We start from the raw sequence: 25694 nt of genomic DNA on the forward strand, positions 1-25694 counted from the left end.
CTTAGTCCCATAGGGTTTGTCTACACTGCAATGTAAGCCCAGGGGTAGTAGAACTCAAGTTAGCAAACCTTGGGTTTGTTAAACTAGGACTTGAGCGTCTACGCTCATTTGTAACCCCAAGTTAGGAATTGTTGAACCCTGGGTCCCAACCTGGAGCTTCTGCATCTGCACTGTATTATGCAGGCCCAGGGCCAATCACCCATCTCCCAGAGTTCCTAGCGCCCCCACAAAATGTGGCTGCTCTAGCCCTTTGTTCGTGGGGCAGTGTGGGAAAACTGGACTGTCCACCACACTTGACTGTCCAGAGGACAATGAAAGTCGGCCTGTGGGATTATGGGATATGTTGGCAGACACCCAGAGCAGAGTCCAGTGAGGCTGCGTCTACACTGCAAAGCAATAGGGCTGGAATCCGGGTCCTGGCCTGACTCAGGCTTAGACCCTCCACCCTGGTGGGTCCTGGAACTCTGGGTCCAGGCGATTTGTGTGTAGATGGAAGGGGGGTTAGGCCTGAGCCTGAGTTCGAACCGTGGGCTTACGTTGCAGTGTAGACATGAGAGTTCAGTAGTGCTGTTTGCAGTTCTGAGGCTGAGTTGACTGCACAGGGGAGACAATGAAACTGACTATACACAATGTGCTGTCAAATGCTAAAAGTAAACCAATGGGAAAAATAAAGAAAATCCATTTCTCTAACCTCTCTCCTATAAAACAAATGAGGAGTACTTGTGGCACCTTAGAAACTAACAAATTTATTTGGCCATAAGCTTTCGTGGGCTAAAACCCACTTCATCAGATGCATGCAGTGGAAAATACAGTAGAAAGATATACATATACAGAGAACATATCTTTCTACTGTATTTTCCACTGCATGCATCCGATGAAGTGGGTTTTAGCCCAAGAAAGCTTATCCCCAAATAAATTTGTTAGTCTCTAAGGTGCCACAAGGACCCCTTGTTTTTTTTTGCTGATACAGACTAACATGGCTACCCCTCTGAAACCTCTCTCTTATAGTAATTTAGGGGTCAGTTTTAGCAATTAGAGGTAAAAACAATTGTAGAAAGAAGTATGATTTGTAAGTTAACTATGTTATTTCAGGTCCCATTGTTGTATGCAGGATTGTTGTAGCCATGTGAAGAGCTCTGTGAAAGCTCGAAAGTTTGTCTCTCTCATTAGCAGAAGCTGGTCCAATAAAAGCTATTGCTTCACCCACCTTGCCTCTCTCTTTGAAATCCCAGCAGACATTTCAGAGCCACAGCTGGCAGTGCCTCTGTAAGCTATAGTACTGAGTCCAGCTGGGCTCACCACCTTAAAAAGGGATCAGGTTACACTCATGACAAGGAAAGACATGAGTCTATTGTGTAGAAAGTACAGGACACATAAGAATGGCCTTGTTTATATTGTATTTTTGATTGGCTATTGCTTATCTGGAGTTTAATTGTAGAGCTGCCTGACAGGAATATGGATGAAAATGTTGCTGGCTTGCCTGAAAGAGAACTAGGCAAACAAACTGGAAAACTTAGAGAAGGATCTTTGCTTAACAGGGATTTCTTATAAATTTTCTCTTCAGATGCTTCGCTTCCACTTCTGCCGCTAGGGAACAGCATTTGAGACAGTCCTTGTAGTGGCTGTTTCTTGGCATATGAACTTATTGGCTGTACACTGTATGATTGTTGTCATGTAGGGCGCTATTACACAGCAGTTCAGAATGCACAATCATGACTCTGTGGATCAATCACTTGATGAAAACAACTTGTCCTGTTGAAGATGAATGAAATCCTAAAAGGCATGACAGAGGAGTAGTTCAATACGGCTGTGATGAGGGATCGTGACACTCATGAGACTTTCAGTGATTTGAACATTACAGGGGAACTGAGACTGGAGACACTAATGTAGCAGACTGGAATTGAGACTGTAGGAAACAGAGGAGAAATCTTCAAGGAAATGAAAATGTATTTATCTAAAGTTATCATCCCAGTCTGGGCTGTGGTCCAAGGACAACTCTGAAACAACTTCTGGCCCCATCAAAGACAAGACATGGCACAAGACAGACCCCTGTTATGATATGGTCTGACCATTTTTATCTGCTCAAAAAACAAAGCTCAAAGCAAGAAGCTTCAAAGATGAATGAAGTGCAGAGAGAGCTGATGCCTTGAGGCAATGAACTGAAACAAAGAGATGCAGAAATGCCAAAGCAAAAGAAATAAAGCCTTGGCCACAGGAGCAGATTTCATTGGAGGCCTCCAGAGTTCAGAGAACAGCACCTCAGCAGTGCTCCCAGGGCAGTGGCAATTGAAAGGCAGAGGACATCAACTAAACAGTAAGAACAGGAGCTCTGTAGAAGGCAGGGAAGGAAACAAATGAAGAAGGATACTCAAAGCAGGTGAGACACTGAGTGAGGGCTAGCGAGGTATAGCTCCTATGGGGAGCTCCTTTAGCTGATAGCAGTCAGGAAGGAGTTGATTTGAAGGATCCACGGGCAGCAGACGCAGTCCTGGGTGGTACACAGCGCGACCAATGGGGCATAACTCATATCCTGACCCGCTGCTGCTGCCCTTGTGGCAGTGGTCTGGACTCCTCTTTGAGAAGTGCTAATGCACATGAGGGGAAAAAGCCTCTCTGTGGTTCTTCAGCGTCTCCTGCTTTCAATTAAAAAAGAAGGGAGTGTCTCAGTATTACTGACCACAGGGGTTAAAAAATCATGAGTTTTAAAAACAACAACAAAACTTTGGATTCCTTTTATTTGCCTCCTGCTGTCAGCCATGAGGGCAAGAAACTTCTGTATTTATTTTCAAATGACAGATGAGTTTCTCCTGTAATCACAGAACTCCAGGAGCTGGGGCTTTAAGAAAACCACAAAGCATGATGAGACTCACAATAAAACCGAGAGTTGGCAGCACCGGCGCTAGCTATTTTGGCCCCAGAAAAAACCTGGAAAATGTGATCCAGTGTAACGGGTGCGAGTTTGGAGAGAGCCTGGGAGGACAGCTCTGAGTGTGAATTGCCCTGCTCATTGTAATGAGGGCTAAATCGGATGACAGTGAGGATACTCTAAATGTCAGCGTAAAGAATTATTTCACTGCCCATCAAAACACATGAAGAAGGAGAGGCAGAGTCCCATGGAGATGGACAGACTTACTGTGAGTATCTGCTCATTTAACCTGACGATCACTTTAGATAAGCTATTACCAGCAGGACAGTGGGGTGGGAGGAGGTATTGTTTCATGGTCTCTGTGTATATATAAAGTCTGCTGCAGTTTCCACGGTATGCATCCGATGAAGTGAGCTGTAGCTCAGGAAAGCTCATGCTCAAATAAATTGGTTAGTCCCTAAGGTGCCACAAGTCCTCCTTTTCTTTTTGCGAATACAGACTAACACGGCTGTTCCTCTGAAACCTGCTCATTTTAGGGAACCCTTTCACAACTCCTGGTGGGTTCGAGGGCGTGTGTGACGGATTTCATTTTTCTGAGGGTGGGGAACCAGCTTTCAAAAACTGGGGGAAACACTGGCTGAAGGACCAACAGGTGAAATCTGAGGGAAATCTTGCGACAGGAGCGCGAGCCCCACCTGTGAGATTCCTGCTGAGGGACAGTCTGGGGGCATGACCGTGGTGCAGCACGCCAAATCCTCTCTGCTCCAGAAGCCTGCTCCGCGGTGCGGCAGACACGGCCGGTGGCGGTGACGGGGGGAAACCTCCCTCTGCCGCGGGAAATCTCCAGCGACTGCTTCAGCAGCTCCCACGCCGTCCCCACGGAGCTGCTGCGGGCGGTGCCGGCCCAGGTTCCTTTGTGCCCTGGAACTCCCCACCGCCCGTCCAGGTCCCGCCCGGCCCCCGCCAGCTCCCCGCCGCCATGGGGACGGCAGCATCCCCGCTGCCATGGGGACGCCACCAGAATTCTAACCCCGCCCCCGGCCAGCTCCCCGCCGCCGTGGGGACGCCACCAGAATTCTAACCCCGCCCCCGGCCAGCTCCCCGCTGCCATGGGGACGCCACCAGAATTCTAACCCCGCCCCCGGCCAGCTCCCCGCTGCCATGGAGACGCCACCAGAATTCTAACCCCGCCCCCGGCCAGCTCCCCGCCGCCGTGGGGGCGGCACCCGCTCCTCCTACCCCCGCCCCCCGCCGTGAGCCAGGCCGCCCGCCCAGGCGCCGCGGGGGGTGATGGGAGTTCCAAAATGGCCGCGCCCGTGTGAGGAGTTGCTGGGCCGTCGCGCTGCGCTGCCGGAGACACACGGGGAAGAGCCGCAGGAGCCGGACTCGCCGCCGCCCGCCCGACCGCCCTTCCCGTGCCACGCAGGTTCGTGCCCCCCCGCCGGGACCTGCCAGCCAGACGGGACAGACCCACCCCCGGTCCCCCCGAGAGACAGCGACCGTGCCCCGCGCGTGCCCCCCCCCCCGAGAGACAGCGACCGTGCCCCCCCGCCCCGAGAGACAGCGACCGTGCCCCCGCCCCGAGTGAGATAGACCGACCGTGCCCCCCTGTCCTGAGAGAGACCGACCGTGCCCCATGCGTGCCCCCCCATCCCCGAGGGACTGACTGTCCCCACCGAGAGAGAGACCGACCGTGCCCCGCGTGTGCCCCCCTGCCCTGAGTGAGACTGTGCCCTGCATGTTTTTAAAAAACTCTCATAGTTGTCTCTGAATATTTTAAAGGTATATCTTATCTCTATGAGCAGCAGCGAAACTGATCAGACTTGTGTCACTTTCATTCTGCTGCTGTGAGGGAAACCTTCAGGGCATCAGCAGAGGCAGACACTGGAACTATTTGCAGGAGAAGAGGATGATAGCATGGGGCTCTCGTTGTGTTAGGTGCCGCACAAACCTACGTGAAAATGTGGTTCCTGTCCCAGAAAGCTTACAACACCCCCGATATTTATTAATCAGAGTCTCCCATAAAAGATGGTGCCTCCACCTAGAACCAGGCACTGCATCTTGGTAGGAATCCCAGCAACTGCGGGAAGATGGGGCTGGGCTTCTTACTTATAAGAAGTAAGAAGCACTGTTCCCCTTTTAGTGTAGAGGTAAGGGGGGAATACTGCTGGGTAGGTGCCTTACAGACTTCTCAAGCCTTGTTCCTGTGTGCTAGTTCTCCGTGAGAATTAGCCATCTAAGTCAAGTCTGAAATTGTTAGAACACGTCACTTTGACTTGCGTGTGCATGGGCCAAGGGTGTTGTCGCTTTATCTGAAAAGCAGAAAAGCACTCTATTCTGCAAAGCCTCATAACTAGTTCTGGTGTGAAAAATACAATGGAGAAAGACCTTTGAAAAAAGGTACGGGCCAAAAATCCTGGCTTATAATGGAAATTACCTTCTAGCTTTAATTATGGAGACATTACTGTGACTCAGTCATTACTGAAGCTAAAATAAAATTAGGCCAATGAATGTTTCTGTGTTCGAATGGTTGCTTGCCTCTGACTTTACATACCTCACAGCTTTTAAAATACCTGCACGTAGCAAAACACAAGATCATTGGGTAGGAATTTGCAGAGGCCTTCAGATGCCACAGTGATAGGGGCCTTATACGTAGGGCTTGTCTTCACTTAAAATGCAACAGCACTTCAGTGAGGACACTACCTATGTCTACCCCTCGGTGTAGGTACTCCACCTCCCCAAGAGGTGGTAGGTTTCTCCTGTTGACCTAGCGCTGTCTACACCGGGGGGAGGTCAGCTAACTGTGTTCCTCAGGGGTGTGGATTTGTCACATCCTGAATGACATAGTTCCACTGACCTAATTTCCTAGTGTAGACCAGGCCTTAGAAACATAGCTAGCCCTAGAATTAAAATCAGCTGAAATCATCTTAATTGTTTTCCTTCTCTTGTCCTCACCCCTTAATATTAGTAGACTGAGTTTTGGCATTATAAAGGAGATGCAAGTTAAAATAGAAATAACTGATAACATTACCTATTAGAATTACACACTACAAGCAATAAAAGACTTTGAACCATTATATTTATTTATTTGTTTTTAATGAAAATTAAGTTTTATACAGAAAAGTTTGATTGCAATATGTAATAAGGGTAAGTTGCATGCTTTACAGCTTATAAATGGCCATTGAGACAGACCAGTGTTCTGTTTTTGCTTCAGAAATAATGTTGATATTTGGAACCCATGTCGAACAACTATGAAGAGAGGGTAACGATGATAGCAGCAGGGGATTTGCAGGAGTTTGTTCCTTTTGGCCGTGACCACTGCAAGCACCACCCTAATGCCCTGAACCTTCAACTTCGGCAGCTGCAGCCAGCCTCTGAGCTATGGTCCTCTGATGGAGCTGCTGGTTTGGTGGGATCCCTTCAGGAGGTTACAATCCATGAAAAACAGAAGGTAAAGTTGTGTGTCCTGATTCAGCATTTATTTTAGTCATTAAAACATATTATTAGAATATTAGAAAAAGAGCTGGAGCAAAATGTCTTTAGTAAACTATGTGCACAATATGTCCTGAAATGAGGCAATGCTAGACTTATGCAATCCTCTCCAAGAGAAAAATGGAATAGTGGATTGTATTCTTCAAGCAGTTTATGAATTAAAAAGAGAGAGCACACTCTAATGCACTATTTCCCATTCTGTGGGTATAAAAAGGTATTGATATTTTGACTTGCTATTATATGCCCCACGTCAGCAAAATGGTTAAATGCCTGCCTAACTATAAGCAGCTGTGTAGTCCCATTGCAGTATTGCCAGCCTCAAGAGATCAAGATTCGTGATTCAGACCCCAAAAATCATGGATTGGCCGAAAAAACAAAACTCTGACTGTCACATCTTCCCATCTCCTACCCAGAAGCTAATTCTGCTCCTCAACCTCCAAATCAGTTCTGTCCCCCAGTCTCCACCTCGGTTCAGTCCCTCCTTCAGCCCCCCAGGTTCACGTTTACTCCTGAGGCTCCTCACCCAGGTCTGGGAGGTGCTCCACGGGGGTTCCTGTTCAGCCTTGCAGGCAGGGGGAGCATATTCAGGGGCTCTTCACTCCACCCTGTCCCTAGGCTGGGTGTTGCAGGGAGGAACAGAGGAGCCTTCCTTGTTGCTCACAGGAGGCTGAGCTGCAGGCTTTTTCTGCTCCCTCATGCCCTCCTGTGAAATGGCGTCAGGTTGCAGGGGAGGGAGCTTTTCAATCAGCAGCTCTGGTCATTCTGCCCCAGGATGTGGGGAAGGCAGCCAGTCAGAGGGGTTCCACCCAGGTAAGGCTCTAAGCTGCTAATTCACATGAGGACTGGAGCTTCTCACATCATTGCTAGGCTCGTTCCAGCCCCGCTCAAATCCTGTCACAGCGCACACACACAAATCAGGAAAAATTGTTTGTGTGACAGGTTTGTGATATGATTGATGTTCTACTCTGATCAGGATTCAGGCAAATGCATTGAGGACTGCAGACTTCCCTCCTGCTCACTTAAAAAAAAAAAAAAAAAAAAAGCCATGCAAAGACAGCCCAAGCACACCATGAACAAAGCAGGAAAATCCAGTGGGTTTCCTGACAGAAGGTTCCTGAGGTGTCTTCCTGGTTGGATTTTCTGGTAGTGTGGAGCAAGGATAGTAGACACAGCACTCCCCGATAAACAGAAGGTTGTCTGTGTTCTCTGTCTGGCACACTAGATATGATCTCGTATCCGGTTGTGAGTTCAGATTTTTCTCTGTGTGTGGAATATTTTTTTAAAACAGGGAAAACTAGAAGTTGAAACAAAAATCTGCTCTGCAATGTCGCCCCAAATCTTGATTTGATTAATTTATAAAATATAAAGTTATGCCACCCTTTCAGATCACACTAGCTTTGAGTCTATCAGCCCACCACTGAGAGGAAGTTGTGACTTTTTTTAATCCTCTTGGTTTTCAGGAAAGTTGGCTTTTAAGGAGAGGTGTCAGTGATGTTGGGGAAGAAGTGGAATATGATGAAGAACTGTATGTGGCTGGCAATATGGTCATTTGGAGCAAAGGAAGTAAAAGCCAAGCATCTGCTGTTTATAAGGCTTTCACTGTTGACAGCCCTGTTCTACAGGTATGAACTCTGAAATTCTAGCCATTGAATGGCTGCATATTAGTTAATCCAGTGGTTCCCAAACTTGTTCTGCCGCTAGTGCAGGGAAAGCCCCTGGCGGGCCGGGCCGGTTTGTTTATCTGCCGTGTCCGCAGGTTCAGCTGATCCGCAGGTTCGTCCGCGGTTCGCTGCTCCAGGCCAATGGGAGCTGTGGGAAGCTGCGCGGGCCGAGGGACGTACTGGCTGCCGCTTCCAGCACCTCCCATTGGCCTGGAGGAGCGAACCGCGGCCACTGTGAGCCGCAATCGGCCGAACATGCGGACGCAGCAGGTAAAGAAAACAGCCCGGCCCGTCAGGGGCTTTCCCTGCACAAGCGGCAGAACGAGTTTGGGAACCACTGAGCTAATCAATACTAATCAACTGAAATGTGGCTTAAAACCTCTCTTGGAGCAGGGGGATATTCCATTACAACATAAAATTAAAAAAGAGAATTTGGTATTAATACCAGCCTGTCTTTCATAAGTAACTGAATAATATTTTTGGCTTTTAGGCTTTGTGGTGTGATTTCACTGTACCACAGGAAAAATCTGAGAAAGTTGACAGTAAGTTTCATTCATATTTTACTTTACTGCCAAAGTACTATTTTATCTGAGTTTAATTTTCTTGACTTGGGAAGTGTTGTAGTAATTGAGATGGGATATATGGGCCAAAGGTGTTAAACAAGGTCTGGGGCTTGATATGGAGACTTCAGGCTGCTTGACACCATGGCAAACACACCTTTTAAAATCCTTTTATTAAAGATACAGAAAAGAGGGAAAAACAGTTAAAGCATTTGAAATGTAAAGTATTAAGTAAGGCTTTCATTGTACCAACATCCCTTGTTTCCTTTCCCTTTGGCTGTAGATCGATTTTAGAAGGAAAAGCCCCTTGTCTGACAGTCTCTTAGACGGTATCAGAGATAGTTATAACTGTCATCCCAATTAGCATTTTGAGATTCAGCTGGAGCTGGTAGGGGTGACAGTGTTGTCTGGGTCCCTGTCTCTCTCTCTGGCCCATTCTGGTCAAGTGACCACTCAGGATCAGGATGATGAAGGCCTGGTGTTCCAGAAAATGGTGGAGGGGTGATAGCTATGATGGTGTAGCTCACTCCAGTAGCCTCTGTCTGTTCTTTCTGTCTGTTCTTCTTTTTGTTCTTGTGGGTTTTTTTCCCCATACTTTTCCCCCCAAAATCCCTTTCACGTAAGGACCCAAAGGGGAGTCATGGGTGGAATAGCCCATCTTCTCATTATTTGGTCACCAATTAAATCTAATATCTAACATACCAGTTTGACTCATTAACATCTGGCTCCACATCTCCTGTTTTTAAAAAGCATAATTTCAGTCCTTGAATCTTATTAACTTGAGTTTTTTGTTTAGACTAATTCAATTATTCTATCTCTCTTCTTACTTTTTCCCATCAACATTTATTGTTAGAGGTTATTGTAAGGTCTTATGAACTATTACATACTTTTTACAGTTACACTCACAATTTGGGTAAATTTGTAGGCCCACTTATCACAACAGAAGCTAACCAACCATTTTAGAATTGCACAGCTAATAACAAAAGTCCCTACTTTGTGTATAGAGAAACTTGATGGTAGAGCTAAAAATTATTTTTGTGTTCTTCCCCAATTTCAGATAGTGAGGAAATAGTAGAAAAATGTATCTGCATATTGCAAAGCTCCTGCATAAATGTTCATAGTATAGAAGGAAAGGATTACATTGCTTCCTTACCTTTTCAGGTAAGTATTTTCTTTTCTAAATGTTCTCATTTATTTTAATGTGCATGTCGTTGTTGTGTGTGTTTGTCTTTTGGTGTGGATGGTGCTTGAAACATAGCTATAATCTAGTAATCCTTGGTGTGAATTTTTAATAATTGTACTAACAAGTGAGGGTGTGACAAAGCAGAAGTGGGTATGGCTTAGTGGATTGGATGTTGGATTGAGACTTGGAAGACTTTTTTCTATTCCTTATTCTAACCTGGAGGAAAAAAAAAAAAGCCAGACTCTGTGAAGCCCACTATGAACAATGTTATTGCCAGTCTATTTTACATGGAAGATACTCGGATACTACAATGATGGGTCACAGTACAAAACCTTTAGATAGAGGCCAAAATTTTCATATAGGTCAGAAAATATGGCTTTTTTGCATATTTCTTCTGAGCAGCTGTCAGTCTAACACTAATCAAATGAGTTATACTCTTGTTCTTGGTATGTTGTGAGATTTGTATATTGGTTGTGTTCAGAAGTAGGATGTGGTAAAGCACAGATACATTGTCATCGTATTTTGAGAAGGTATTTTGTATTACATATATAACATTGCATTCTGCCCGAAACAATGGTTAAATGTTTTGGTTTTACAGTAACTGGATGCTCAAGTGCAGGAGCATTTTAAATATGAGCCATTCAGTTTTTAAAATATTTGTCTTTTGTAGGTAGCAAATGTCTGGCCAACAAAATATGGCTTGTTGTTTGAACGCAGCAGCACTTCACACGAAGTCCCTCTGAGTCCACCCAGGTATGTAGTGAGAGTGGTTGCTGAGTGTCTTTGTTGTGCTGTGGAATAAGTTGTCTAATCTAAAGCAGTGAGATAAAATTTTAACTGTCCTTTTAGTACAAGTGTTGCTCTCTACCAAAGTTTCAGAGTAACAGCCGTGTTAGTCTGTATTCGCAAAAAGAAAAGGAGTACTTGTGGCACCTTAGAGACTAACCAATTTATTTGAGCATGAGCTTTCGTGAGTTTGTGTGTGTATGGGGGTGGGGGGGTGAGAGAGCCTGGATTTGTGCTGGACATGGCCCACCTTGAGTACCATGCACATTGTAGGGAGAGTGGTCACTTTGGATGAGCTATTACCAGCAGGAGAGTGAGTTTGTGTGTGTATGGGGGTGGGGGGGTGAGAGAGCCTGGATTTGTGCTGGACATGGCCCACCTTGATGATCACTTTAGATAAGCTATTACCAGCAGGACAGTGGGGTGGGAGGAGGTATTGTTTCATATTCTCTGTGTGTATTTAAAGTCTGCTGCAGTTTCCACGGTATGCATCCGATGAAGTGAGCTGTAGCTCACGAAAGCTCATGCTCAAATAAATTGGTTAGTCTCTAAGGTGCCACAAGTACTCCTTTTCTCTCTACCAAAGTGATGACGAAATGCATCAGGGCATTGGGACATGTTGAGTTATGTCCCCGTTCCATGCACAAGTAAGATTTAGTATGGAAGTGTAGAAAGAGTAAAGACATTCTCGGTTACTGTGCCCACGTTGGTCTGAACTCTGCCATCAAGCTCCTTTGCACGCGTCAAACACAGTATTAGACTTTCAGCTTCTGGAGGCAATATCCCTCCTTACATGAGCTGGAGACTTTGCTCTGCTTCTGATCTCCTGGTGCGAGACCCTCCTTGGTGACATGTCAGTGTGGGCTCTGCTATGAAATTAAAGCCTATGTTGTAATGCACATACCACAAGGGAAGAGTTGAGGTGTATTTGGCAATGGGAAGGTGTCTGTGGTCTATGTGTGTGGAGAGAGAGCAGCCAGCGGGAACGTAGGGGTATGGTAGTTTTGTTGAGGTAAGGTCGAGCACTTCTTGCCTCTTTATATTTAAATCTCCACTTTAATTGTGCATTAAAAATGTTAGTGTATAAAGTAGGTGTTAAAAATTGTAAATGGATTACTTCATCCACCTTGTGTCTGTAAGGAAAACTCCCACAGATAACTTGCTGCATGGCTTAGTCTGGTGGCTAGGGCTGCACTGCTACGTATCTGGCTACATGTTAAGGCTTGCGGGGGTGGGTAAGGGGAATAAAAATGTTGATAAAGCTGTTTTGTACAGCTCCAATTACTGTAGCACTGTTAAGCAAATGAAGGCGAAGGTGTTAGGGCTACTGAACTTTTAAAGGAAGTCAAACCACTGAACTGGTGGGAGTCACTGGCTAAGCACCCAGGACCAGAGTTTGTTGAAGTGCTGAACAGCTTTTGACAGTAGTTGCCTCTTCTGCAGGTGCAGAGAAAATAGTTTCTTCCTTTCACTTTATTCAACGAGCTCATTCAAAGTTGAGAAACCAATTAGGAGTTTAAAAAAACAAGGAAGCTTGTTTTCCTTTTTCCATCTCTGAATGAGAATGAGAGAGTGAGATCATCTGGTTCTAAAATCTTGAAAAACACGGTGACCAGAACAGTCCATTCAATTCGCTAACTACAGGTAATGCGACTTTTATTTAAAGAACCAGTTTTAAATGCAAAACATGTTTGGATGGTAAAAAAATAAGCTGGTATCCAGGACTTTTAGGGTAGGTTTATTTAATAAAAATAATTGTAAAATGCTGTTTTTGTGCTGTTTTAATGGAATTCAAATTTCCATCCAAATGCAGCTTGATTCAAATCAAGAATAAAAAAACATTCTTGTAAATAAGCGTGGTGGGGGCACTCATCTCAGGTGCCTCCTAATGGCTAGGTGTGGTACTGCAAGCTTTCCCACTCCTATGTGTCCCTTGTAGGTTGCTGATTTCGCTAGGCAGGTCTTCAGTGGCTCAGCCCTCTGGCCAAGTCACACAGTCAAATGGATGAACCCCTTCTGGGGTAACAAAGGTCCAACGAGGACTATCAGTGTGCCCTTGTTAGAGTCTTCAGCCCTGTCTCTGGGCCCTTTAAATCCTGTTCTTCACTTAGGCTTTCCAACAGAGCCTTGCCCTCTTCTCAGGGCTTAGGTCACTTCCCCAGTGGCCAGTGGGGTAACCTGGGCCTGCCCATTGTTCCAGGTCCAAACCCAGGAACCCTATAAACACCATCCACATACTGCTGCCTTTAATTAGTTGATGCTATTCCCTGGGCCTTCTCCCATGTAGCCCTCTTCTCTTCCCCCTTACCTTGGGGCAGAAGTTCTCAGATCCTCTTCCTCCTCACTGAATGCCAATGCCACCTGGTTCTCTCTCGAGCTCCTCTGACCAGCAAGGAGCACCCGTCCTCACTCCTCTAGTCCCAGCCAGGAACTGACCTGCTCAGGCCTAGCAGCTCCTTTTATCTGATCCTTTTATCGAATTGGCTGCTTTAGTCCAGCCTCTCTAAAACCGACCTTCACTGCTCCTTTTGTTGGGTGGAGTGGGGTAAAGTGTGGTAGTATCATGGGGCCTCCAGCAGGGGGCCTTCCAGGGCCATGTGCACCCTGTCACAGTAAGAAACCTGGTGTTCACCATTTCCCAACATCATAAAAAAAGTAAAAATCAAGAATCTGAATAAATGTATGGTTAAGCTGCATAATTGCTTAAATAAATGTGTATAGACATAGTGAACCTTCCTGTTTAGCAAAAAAATACTGAATGTCGTGTAAAGGCTATAATCATACTTGTCAATCAACTTATTTTAGTGATTACCAATCAATGAGACTCAACCTTTTCTTTAGGAAAAACAAGAAGTCCAAATGCAAAGCAGGATTAAAATAAATTATTTAAATCAATGTTTCCTGCACTCCCGTTTAAATCATGATTGACATTGGCATAAAGCCAGGTTACGGCGTTGGTTGGACCTAGGGAGTGGCTTGCTTAGCTGCCTTGGAGCTGTGTGCAGCCATCCCAGAGTATGGGTTCTTATTTTTAACCATGCTGAGCTACCACAGTGAGAAGTGTGCCCTAAATAGCTAGGGAGTGACCCATCATTTAGCAGTCTGCATTTCGAAAGTTTTAAATTAAGAACTTCCACTTTTTTCTGACTTGTGAAAGTCATGTGTTCTCCATAAGGACTGCATGTCTAATCCAGTTTGAACATACAAAACTGAGCTGCTTTTTGGTTACTGGCTATCAAAGTCCATAAGAATAGAAAATCTTTTTCTCTAATCCTATTGATGTTTTTTTAGAAAACTTCCCCTGTGGCATGTGCTAAGTGTAAGAGGAGTCTTTCTGGTGGAAAAAGCTCAAAAATAGTAGAGTTTAGAACTGCACTTTGGAGCACGCACACCACCACTTGAAATCTAGTCCTGCCTTACACTTTGTAGTAAAAAGGCAATCGTACACAAAATGTTTCAGCTTTCAAATGAGATTTCAAAATGACGTTCATGTTAGTTGTGGTCAGTAGGGATCTCTTGGCTCTTCAGTCTTTGTGTTCTGCCACATTTTTATCTGGTAACTCCATGTCTGTCTAAATTTCCCTTGCAATTTCAGTTGGATTCCTCATTTCCTATTCTGAATTGTTAAGCATTGCTCTGTGCTGTTAAATAGCTGCATCATGTCAGCGGAGAGTGAAGTGTTCCAAGTTATATAGTAATATCAGTTTAAGTTTTCTAAGATGCTCAGAGATAAAGTGTACTAGAGAAACAAAGCTTGGGGGGTTTTATTGATGTACTAGATGAGCCACACAATCTATAGTTAATGGAACATATATGTCACTTGTTTGTTTTTGAGGAGTTGACTGTTAAACTTGCAGTGGGTGTTTGTGATCCATCTGTTAGATTTTACAGCTTGTTAACACTTGATTTTTAAATATATTTTTCCATTTCCTTTCCAGAGAACCTTTGCCCACTATGTTCAGTATGCTACATCCTTTAGATGAGATAACACCTCTTGTCTGTAAGTCTGGAGGTAGGTTATCTTTTTTAATGAAAAAAAAATATATATAAAAAATGAAAATCCATAAATAGAAATGAGTCATTCAGCTGCAATATTATTGAATACAGAATTGACTGTTTACCTTCCCTGTCTTTATAGTCTATAATTACAATCTAATGAATGTTCAAATATCTCTTTTAAGAATTTAGAAATGGATTATTTTAGCTGCTTATCTGTTAGGATTTCATGTATGCAGTGTTGTTGTAGCCATGTTAATTAAATTAACTTAATATAAATTAATTTAGGATTTCATATCAGTTAGGACTTGTCAATACGAATACTTAGTTTGTGGCAAGCTGCGGCACAATGCACTCGCTTGCCACGTGCTAACTGTCCGCATGGACCCTGCTGCTGTGCAGTAAAAGATTCCATGTGGGCGTTGGTGTAGATTTACAACCTGGCTTGCTACATAGTATGCATATGTGTAGACCAGTGGCTCTCATCCTTTCTAGATTAATGTACCCCTTTCAGGAGTCTGATCCGTCTTGTGAATCCCCAAGTTTCACCTCACTTAAAAACTACTTGCTTACAAAATCAGACATAAAATACAAAAGTGTCATAGTACACTCTTACTGAAAATTGCTTTTTCTCATTTTTAGCATATAATTATAAAATCAATTAGAATATAAATATTGTACTTACATTTCAGTGTATAGTATATAGAGCAGTATAAACAACTCATTGTCTGTATGACATTTTAGTTTTTACTGACTTTGCTAGTGCTTTTTATGTAGCCTGTTGTAAAACTATCTAGATAAGTTGATATACCCACTGGAAGACTTCTCTGTACCCCCAGGGGTATGTGTATCCCTGGTTGAGAACCACCAGTGTAGACAAACCCCGTAATTGGTATTGTAGCTTTAGGATATTTAAGGTATCTAAAAAGACCTCTTTGAATGGCTGGCCACCGAGGAGGGATTCTATAAAGGAAAGAGAGAGTTGCTATCTTGCTTGGTTACATTTGAAACCTTGCTGTCATTGAGCTGTGGTGATTGACCCGCATGTTACTTGGTCTGGAGTCATGATACGCACATTGCAGCTGACTCCCCATGCTAACTACATCCTTCTTGAAATTATAGTGGAATTGTAGCTATAGTTAAGATTGAGTTTTGCTTGTTGTTCAAAGGTTAATTATTCTAAGTGCTTTAAAATCCACATGCTTACTTGGATTGCCTTGAAAGCTGCAAGTCCTCTTGGGGGACGTGGGGTGGGATAGTGGTCTACATTTGGGGTGGTTTGAGCATCCATGGGGCCATCCTAATTGGGACCTCCACTATATTATGGTAGGAAATAAACAGGAATTCTTGCCTTAAACACAACATAATGGTAATAGAAAAAGTTTTACATGTGTTTGGCTGCTTTAGAAACATCACTGTCTGGATTTGTGGGCACAAAGTCGCGAATGACATCTGAAAGTTCAGTTTCCTGAAGCACATGTGGTTCAATGTTTGTCAAGACTAGATAATTTTATTTTTAAACACCTCACTGCCGGGGCTCCCTTTCTGCAGGGGGTCCTGAACAGGTGCCCAGTTTGTCCGTGCCTTAGACATCCCTGAGCAGCCATGCAATGTGAGTTCTGGCCTACCCTGGACAGGGAGGGGAAAGGGGTTTGCAGGGGGTTCAGGCCAGGAGGAAGTTGTCAGAGTGGGGGATGTGGGAGGTTGGTGGTAGGGAGAAATGTGGGGATGGGGTGCCTGTCATCCCAACATTCAACTCCCATTTGAAGTTGCATCCCCAGCCTATTCCCTCTCCTCTATTCCAGGCAGGACAGTGGGGGTGTAGGAGGAGATGCCTCCCATTCACAGCACCATCTTTCATGGTAACAGCTAGAGGCCAGAGCGAGCTGTGTCCCACAAAAAGGGAGGGGGCAGGAAAGGGATGGGCCAGTAGCAAAACCCCAGCACTGGGGAGGGCCAGGAACCCCATGGAGATACGGTGATGTGCTTTTCAGCTGTATATCTCAAAGCACTCTACAAAGGAAGTCAGCATCATTATCCCTGTTTAACAGAAGGGGAAACTGAGGAAGAGATCGGGGACATGTCCAAGATCACCCAGCAAACCATTGACAGAGCTGGGAAAAGATTAATAGATTCCAAGGCCAGAAAGACCATTGTCATCGTCTGGTCTGACCTCCTGTATAACACAGGCCAGAGACCTGCCCCAGAGCAATTCCTAGAGCAGAGCTTTTAGAAAAACATCCAATCTTGATTTAAAAATTGTCAGTGTTGGAGAATGCACCACTGCCCTTGGTAAAGCTGTTCCAATGGCTAATTGTTACACTTACAAATGTATGCCTTATTTCCAATCTAAATTTGTCTAGCTTCAACTTCTAGCCTTTGGATTGAGTTAGACTGTGTTCCCGGCTAGATAGAACCCAGGTCTCCTGAGTCCCAGGCCAGTGCCTTAGCCATTAGGTGGTAATGCCTCTTATTTACACTACTTTGAAATGACTTGGGTACAACAAACTGTGGCCTTTTCCATTGGGTCTGACTGCGTAGCTATATACTCTTAACTGCCAAATACTCCCAGAGTGGGAATCTATATGGGAAGAACCAAAGTTGCAACAGAAATGGGACATGAAATGGTAGCTTTGTGTAATTAATAACACTATTACAGAAACTGTCCTTCTGATTTAGATGGGGTTAACCTGAGCGCTACTTCTCTAGCAGGTGTGTTTGGCTCGGCTAGAGTACAGTATGTTGCTGATTACACACTGCGCATCGTGTTCCTCAATGAGGAGCCTTCCATTGTGATGACCTATGACACCGTTCAGAGTTTGCATGCTGTCTGGGCCCTTCGTAGAGTAAAACCAGAGGTAAGAAATAATTGCTGACTTAAAGATGGAGGTTTGTGTGTGTGTGAAAATGCATAATACCTGCAGTCCAGTCCGTATAATGGATAGTGTTAAACTGATAAAAACAGTGGAACTTCTGAGGAGCAATTCCTCTTTCAATTCTCTCTCCATTCCAGAATTAAGGATGCCGGGTTTCCCGAACACTTGTTGATGTTTAAATGCCTTAAGCAATGGTGGCTGTTTCTGGGGTGTCTGGGTGGGCATAGATATACCTGCCACATAAATGATGGGTGAGAAACGACGTTTGTCATCATGCCCCTTTGGCTGTCATCCTGGCAATCTGCTGACTGAAGATCTGCCAAACCTTTCAGCGCTTTCAAACAGCTGTCATTTAAAACAAAGGCAACAAACAACTGGCTGCCATTAAGAGCCAGGTGGAAAACTTGGGGGAAAGAGACAAACAGATGAAGGGAGTCAGGGAGTGCTGATCCCTTGCCTGCCTTCCTTCATCCCCACCTGCTTCTCTCTAGGCCACGGGTAGGGGTCCCAGGAGTTTACCCCATGGCCCTTGTGCTCCTTCCACTGTGGGTCTAGTGGCCCTGTTGCACCTTTCCTGCTTTATTTTCTTCATTTTTTTCTGAAAAGCCAATAAAGGGAGAATCTACCTAGCCTTGCTGCTTACTGTCTTCCTCTCCCTGCTCCATGCAGGAGTCCTAGGGGAGAGGCAGACGCCCTCCCCACCATTCTGTGGGGCTACTGCGTGAGAGCTACCTCACTTAGGGCTTGACTGAAAGGACTGTGTCCCTGGAGAATGATCATATCTTCAGAATCTGCTGCAGCGTTACTGACTAGACTACAGGGTTGAGAAGTCTAGCAGCAAATGCGTCTGAGCGTGTGACATCTAACTTGAGTTGCGCTGGCTAAGTAAACAGCTGGTCAGTGACCCCAGGGCACTCGGGCTGCTATGACCCACTCATGTTCCTTATGACGTACGGCTTCTTTTGTCTCTTCCAGGAGCAAAACACAGTCCTAAAGTTCTCTGAGCAGGTGGGGACGCCGCAGCACGGGGCCACCAGCAGCTCTTTGACCGCCCACCTCAGGAGTCTCTCGAAAGGAGACTCACCCATGGCTTCCCCTTTCCAGAACTATTCCTCTCTTCACAGCCAGAGTAGGTCGTTGTCGTCGCCCAGCGTGCACTCCCGCTCCCCTTCCATATCCAACATGGCGGCTCTTAGGTGGGTGCTAATGGGATTGTGTGTTAACTAGTAGTGTAAAAGATGAGCACATCTGATGTGATCAGGGTGAGCAATAGACTCAATACAACATCTAAAACAGTACCGATCTATCTCACTTACTTGGCCTCCGTTATCAGTGTCCAAGTGCCTCTCAGTCTTCCATGTATTGTTTCTCACAGTGTCCCTGTGAGATAGGGCGATGCTATTATCTCCATGTTATAGCTGGGGAGCTGGGGCAGAGAGAGACCAAGTGACTTGTCCCAGGTCAGAAAGAGAATCTGTGGTGTAGCTGGGAGCAGAATGCCAGTCTCCTGAGACCCAGTGCCACTGGGCTATCCACCCTCTCACCTGCGCTGCCTCGGAGCGGGTATTGAAATTCATATGCATGGCAGTACTGAGGCGTGGGAGACAGTCTTCTTGACTCCTGAACGCTCCTCTTTCTGTTGATTTTTCCAGCTGATCATTGCAATGGTGCCTGATTAACTCAGTGAGAAAGCTGGCCACATCGCCGTGCTGTAGACAGGCCAAAGTGGCAGCATGGCAGCTCTTCCAGTCAAAGTTCAGGTGTTCGCTGCTTTCTCCCCAGGTTCTGCTGATTGTCAAGTCTTATTTTATAATTCTTGACATGTTTTTATCTTTACCATTGGGATAAAATTGTCCCAAATTGTCAGCCATTGCAAATAAAGGTTCTGGCTTCAAGGGATAATTAAATGGCTGACTTTACTTTATGGAACAAGCTGAAAGGATTTGAAGTGTGAATTGACAATACTGAACCATGTAAGAAACATAAATGTATCTATGTTGGGCGTTTCTGGCATCGGTATGCGTTGTACCTTGCCGCCTTCAGTATGTTGCATAGGCCTCTGGTATTTGTGCTGTCACATGCTGGAATATCTCCAGTTAACAGGGAGGGTTTCACAAAGGATTAAAAACAAATGTCAAAATTAGGGTAGTTAGAATTTTATTCTCTGGGTAGTGTCTCCCTCAGCCAGATTACTGGTGATATTTGCCTATAAATATGGTATATTTTTGCTGCTCTTGCCTTTGAAAGGGCGACCAGAGAGCAGCCCACCCCATTTAAAAAAACAAGCACAAAACCTCCTCTTGGTGTTGGAGTGCTGGCCAGCCCTGCACACTCAGTCTGTGCTCTTTGCGTCAAGCTGGGTTCTTTCCATTATGTGCATCATCACCAGTAATAAGTGTTCTGCAGACCAAATTTGGTCCTTCCTTGCAGCCCCCTTGCCTTCAGCGGGCTACACATGTCACTGAATGGAGTTGAGTAAACAACTCTGGGTTGCAAACTGGAATCAAATCTCGGTTGTGTAGGCTCCACAGGATTTTCAGGAGTAAAAAGCAGCGAAGCCATATTTTTTTGTCACTAAGTCAGCAGATCTGACACATGTAGATAGCTGACTATGAAGGTGCCATTTAAACATAGTTGCTTTTTTAGAGTAGAACTGTACTGTAAAGGTGTAGACCCCATCTACAATCACAGCCTTCTCCTTGAGATCCTGCTGTTGCAGCACAGCTTGGCACCTTTGCTGAAGTTAGTCCAAGGGTATGGAATTTGCTCCCCCAATATCACTGATTTGTTTCTCTCTCTTGTTTTTTGTGTGTAACTGCCTCAACTTTTTTCATATGTTTTTATCTTGCCCGTCAGTGGTTCTCATCTCTAACTTCCCTGCAGTCTCTTTTCTAACCCTCTTCACGTGGTTGATCTCCTTCCCTTCCCCTCAGTCAGTTGTGTTCATTTTGAGTTTATGCTGACTTCTTAAAACTAGTTGTATTGTGTTTAAATATCTCGCACAGTGCCCTGTGGGCCTTGGTAGGGATCCTGAAGTATTTTAGAAACACAGAGTGATGCACCTTAGGTCATTCCGTCCTCTCCATGCCCACCAATGGCCTTCAGCAGCCATTCTGCCGCATTTTTCTGGAGCAAAAGCTCAACATCCTCTGTGCGCTTTACTGTCTTGTTACCCACTTTCTTATGTCTCCCTCAGGAAGCCCCAGAGAGCTTGATTTCCTTCAAGAATCATCCACTTGCACTTTAGATAAGTCCCGCGCATGGAGGTCGGGCCCTCCACTTGCAGCACAGCTCAAGATAGAGCTTTTAGCATAAACACAGAACCGCATTTATAGTCGGTAATATTCATACTGGGCAGGCTGAGGATAGGTTTTCACTAACCAGATTGTGCATTACGGAGATTTTTTTTTTTTTTTTTTTTTTTAATTTTCCCCCTCCTTTTGAAGCCTCTGCTAGAAGTATTTAGCAAAGTATTTGGAGGGTTGGTGTGTTCCTTTGAGCAAATGGGCTGGTATTGAATTAGCAACTGTGAGAAAAAATTCCGTGCTAGTGTGCAAGCTCCCTGGCTCCCCTTGTGGAAAAGTGTTCTGCTCCCCACACCTGAGCATGCCCGACTTTATGATCTGTTTTCAGTCATGGCCCTTGTCTGTCTTTGCAGCCGTTCTCACTCTCCTGCCTTAGGGGTGCAATCTTTCTCCGGAGTGCAGAGATTCAATTTCTCCAGTAACACCCAGTCGCCACGGAGGCACAGTGCGAGCCATTCTCCAAACAGTGCTTCCAGTGACTCCTTCCTTGCTCCAGAAACTGAGCCAATTGTTCCAGAGCTGTGCATAGACCATCTGTGGACAGAGACCATCATGACCATGAGGTTTGGAAGCTTATATTTGGGTTAAGTAGACCTGCATTTCCACTGACAAAGACTAAAGTGAAATTGTCCTCAGTACAAACTTTTTGCAAGCCGTTGCCTCTTACAGCAGGTGCGTGTACTACTGAGTACACCATAATGTTTCATAACGAAGGATCGTTTAGTGTTGTTGGGTAACCTTTTCGAAAGTGTCTAAGTCCCTCTGTCAAAAACTACTTCAGAGACTAAGACTCAGTGACAGTCAGGCTCCCAAGCCACGTGTACACTACAATTAAAACCTCAGGGCGTGCGTGTGTCAGCGGACTCCGGCTCCCGGGACCCAGGCTCAGGGGCTGTTTAACTGTGCTGTAGACATTTGGGCTCGGGCAATGTCTACCCCGCGGTTAAACAGCCCCTTAGCCCAAGCCCTGCAAGCCAGAGCCAGAGTCAGCTGACATGGGCCGGCCACAGATGTGCAATTGCAAGTATAGACCTACCCCAAGTGCCCAGCTCACTTTTGAAAATGGGACTGGGCACTTTTCAATATGTTAACCTCTCTATCCTGTCGCCTTCTGAACTGGATTATTGTCCCACTGGATCTAATGAGCTGAGCAGGGTTGTGTCTGATTGCTGCTTTGATGTGAGACCTTCAAGTAGCAGTGTGCTGCAGAAGTGGTGTGGATGGTTCAGTAGGTATCCCTCTTTGCAGGAGGTCAGTATTTGAACCAGTGCGTTGGCATGGGTTATGGGGCACTCTGTTTTTGAAGATGCTGTCTGTTTGATGAGCTATCAAACTGTATCTTTACCATCTGGAGACATTAAAGGTCCCATGGCTCTTTTAAACAAGTTATCATATTAACCACAATGTCTTAGCCAAACTCTGATTTGGGTGATTACATTCTGCCTATCTAAATTCTTCTTCCTGTTGGAAGGGGATGAAATATTCTTCACTTTTCTCCCAAGCTGTTGTCTGCTGTTAAATAGCCGCTGCATTCCCTCCCAACTATGAGTAAATTCCTATGTGCATGGGAGTGGCACCATAGATCTTGAGTATATGGTAACAGGGGTAGTAGATCGTCAGTTTCTACAGATAGCGTCCGCTAGGATTCCAACTCTGGAGTCTCGGCTCCATCTGATGTGGTAGATGGAACATCTTGACCTTAGTTTTGTGGTCCTTAAGGGTAATGGTAGTTGTATAATGCAAATGCTCATGGATGGGTCATCAGCCAAAGGGATTGAACCTGGAACCTAAAAGCATGAGCCTCTACTGTCTTTCAGCTCAGAGTCAGGTCTGTCAGCACAAAAGCTGTAGCTGGGTCATTGATCATTATCTGATCCAGCCACTAGTCTGGGGACAGAGATCCAAGCTGCGTAAATGTGAGTTACATGCTCCCCTGGCTGGGAAGCTCATCCCAAGTGCTTGAGATGTGCTGCAGCTGAAATCTCTCTACGCGCCACCACTGGTAACAGGACACCCTGGCTGGGTTATCAGCAGTAGAACAAGAGCTCTGGATCTGAAGGCATGACTCTCTCCTGCGTGGGGAAATAGAGTCCTGGTTTCAAATCCCTGCTGCTCGCAACCCATCCGAGAGAGTTATGTTCCAATTGGGTCGAGTGCGAGCTAGTCCTTCCTATTGGCAGTCATGCCTCAGTGATAAAATGATGTCATTTTGTTAGTATCTGACCATAATTGTCATCTCTTGGCACGTTCTTATTATTTTCCTGTCTCTGGTGTTTACAGTGCCTCTCAGTATCGTCTGTGAATGTAATCAGCATGCTCTTTTTCTCCTAGAGCATTAGTGAAGATGCTAAATAAAGAAAGTAGCTAAAGTCACAGCAGCATCACGAGCGGCTTTGAGTGCTGCTGCAGTTGCACTTGGCAGAATACTGAGTGAGCTGCCCGAAGTGGAGATATTACCAATGGTGGTATCATTGCAGCCAATGCCAAGCCATGGGCTGAAGCTTTCTGCCTGAGGGGATCCTGTGGTTCTAGAGCAGAGGTGGGCAAGCTACGGCCCGCGGGACCCTCCTGCCCGGCCCCGGAGCGCCTGGCCCGGGAGGCTAGGCTAGCCTCCCCCCTCCACACACAGCCTCAGCTCACTGTGAGCTCCTGGGGCAGCACAGCTGCAGAGCCCAGCCTGACCTGGTGCTCTGTGCTGCACAGCTGCCTGTCCTGGTGCAGCCATGCCACCAGCCACCGGTGCTCCAAGCAGCACGGTAAGGGGGCGGGGGGGTTAGATAGAGGGCAGGGGAGTTCGGGGTTGTGGTTGGGGGTGTGGATAGGGGTCAGGGCGGTCAGATGACTGGGAACAGAGGGGTTGAATGGGAGCAGGGGTCCTGGGGGGGGGGGGGGGGCAGTCAGGAATGAGAGGACGGGTTGGATGGGGCGGCAGGGGGCAGTTAGGGGACGGAGAGCAGGGTGTGTGTGGATGGGCAGGGGTCCCTGGGGGGGCGTCAGGGGACGAGAAGCAGGGGGGGGTTGGATAGGGTGTGGAGGCTGTGCCCTGCCCGGCTGTTTGGGGAGGCACAGCCTCCCCTAACCATCCCTCCATACAATTTCGGAAACCCGATGTGGCCCTCGGGCCAAAAAGTTTGCCTGCCCCTGTTCTAGAGGGTTGGATCACAGCTCGTGCAAGAGAGGCAGTGCAGGGCCAGTTCCTGCTTGAGCAAAATCAGTGTATGGATCTCATTGCCTTTGCCATCAGCACCAGTTCGGAGGGATGACATTCATCGACAGTTTGTGGTGGGGCACATGTGCCCAGCTGGTGGCTGGGAGCTTATTCCAGCCCGCATGAGAAGTGATCAGTGCTAGGATCACCAGGGACTCAGCTGGGCATGTGCAAAGATACCGTAGCAGCAGCGCTTACATTGTAATAGGTGAAAACTTTACCCGAAAGCAACGCTGACCAGGCAACTTTCCTCCCTTTGAAACCAGCACTATCCTTCATTATGATCAACTCCTAAAGTCCTTTAGCCAGCTTGACACCAAATGCCAACGCTACTGTTGAGGTCACTATACAAATTCTAATGCTATTAAGTGATTGAAATTGGTGCTGTTCACTTCAAAGAGGACTTCATGCAGATACTGCAGGCTTTTGGTGGGGGACAGCTGCCTTTGAGAAAATATGACCCAAAGGTAGAAACCTAAGTAGAGCAGTAACATTTGGAATCAAACAGTAAAGTAAGGATAAAACAAATCTGACACTAGGGTTGGCCTGTAAAGCCTGTGCCCTGAGTGCCTAAAACTAGGGAGCATGCAGGTTGGGATCTAGGAATGCTAATTTCTAGAATAGTGACACACATTGGGGTGGGCAAACTCTGGCTGTCCAGTCCACTGTTCGGCTGATGTCCAGCCACGTGTCGCAGCTTGCTGTGCCTAATATTCTCTTCAGTAACACTCTTCCACTGACCCTAGAGCAGTGAGCCAAAGCACTATGCTGATCACTGCCTCTTGTTTCAATATTGACAGAGAGAAGAATTCCCAAGCCTCAAAAGTGTTTATTACAACTGACCTTTGTGGACAAAAGTTCTTGTGCTTTTTAGTGGAATCCCAGCTCCAGTTGCGGTAAGCATGTGTGGGTTTTTCTGGGTACCTGTGAATTGCTGAATAAATAAACTAGCTAGATATGGGATAGTGAAATCTGTTATATTAATGCGATGTATGTGTCTCTCTGTCCCATGAATGTTTGCAACTATAGCCTATCCAAGTTTGCGCATTTAAAGAAAGCCAAGATTAAAAAAGAATTCATTGTACTGCCAATGGTATGCTTGTTTTTCCTACCCTAGACCCTTGGAAGTGTTCTCGGTAATTGAACAAAGATTTTTACTTTGAATGATGTTAATTAGCAGCAGAAAAACCAGCATTCCTCATATTAGAGATTCTGTAGAAACAGTGTTATCTTGTGTTGAAAAGGAGGGAATGATACCACTGTGAAAATTAGTTCCCATACATCACTGGTTTACTATCCTCTCCCTCTGTCATAACGCCACATAGGAGAGAGTCTCTGGTATATAACGTTTTTGGTTGAATCTTTTTTTTTTCCCCCTCCCAAATATTTAGCTGTGTAAAGTTTCAAGAGAGTAACGATAAGTCACAGTTGATCTTTGGGTCTGTTACCAATATACAGGCAAAGGACGCAGCCCCTGTAGAGGTAAGTGTGTATGTTAAATATAGAACCTTGGTGTACTTTCAGTTTCTAAATATAGTGTTTACTCAAATATGAGATGTTTTAACACACTGTTTGGTATTTGTAGAGCATTGACACATTGCTGGTTCTGGAAGGCAATGGAAACTTAGTGCTGTATACTGGAGTGGTTCGGGTACGTACCGTCATGTAGTCAAGTTAAAATTATTAGTACCCCAAGGTAAACACGTTTGAAATTTCCTATATCACAACAGGGCTATTGTAACTTCTGTTACCAGTGTCATG

The 25694-nt window shown here is 45.6% G+C and overlaps 1 protein-coding gene across 7 annotated transcripts in view; it reads left to right on the forward strand.

The window, feature by feature from the left end:
• Positions 1-4167: 4167 nt before the first annotated feature.
• Positions 4168-25694, forward strand: part of ANAPC1 (anaphase promoting complex subunit 1) — a 66174-nt gene continuing 44647 nt past the window's right edge. For 3 of the 7 annotated variants that reach the window (XM_077814242.1, XM_077814244.1, XM_077814247.1), the window contains exons 1-13: positions 4168-4292; positions 6081-6317; positions 7819-7980; positions 8510-8561; positions 9637-9740; positions 10433-10515; positions 14487-14560; positions 17224-17402; positions 18396-18616; positions 21079-21288; positions 24734-24829; positions 25325-25415; positions 25519-25584. In XM_077814242.1, the coding sequence (XP_077670368.1) occupies positions 6105-6317; positions 7819-7980; positions 8510-8561; positions 9637-9740; positions 10433-10515; positions 14487-14560; positions 17224-17402; positions 18396-18616; positions 21079-21288; positions 24734-24829; positions 25325-25415; positions 25519-25584 (1551 nt within the window). In that variant the 5' untranslated portion in view covers positions 4168-4292; positions 6081-6104. Of the gene's footprint in view, positions 4293-6080; positions 6318-7818; positions 7981-8509; positions 8562-9636; positions 9741-10432; positions 10516-14486; positions 14561-16102; positions 16157-17223; positions 17403-18395; positions 18617-21078; positions 21289-24733; positions 24830-25324; positions 25416-25518; positions 25585-25694 lie in introns of those variants that run through there. The other 4 variants (XM_077814245.1, XM_077814246.1, XM_077814249.1 and 1 more) reach the window with 4 other exon arrangements.

Source organism: Eretmochelys imbricata, chromosome 3 (assembly GCF_965152235.1).
Source record: "Eretmochelys imbricata isolate rEreImb1 chromosome 3, rEreImb1.hap1, whole genome shotgun sequence".
Taxonomy (NCBI): Eukaryota; Metazoa; Chordata; order Testudines; family Cheloniidae; genus Eretmochelys; species Eretmochelys imbricata.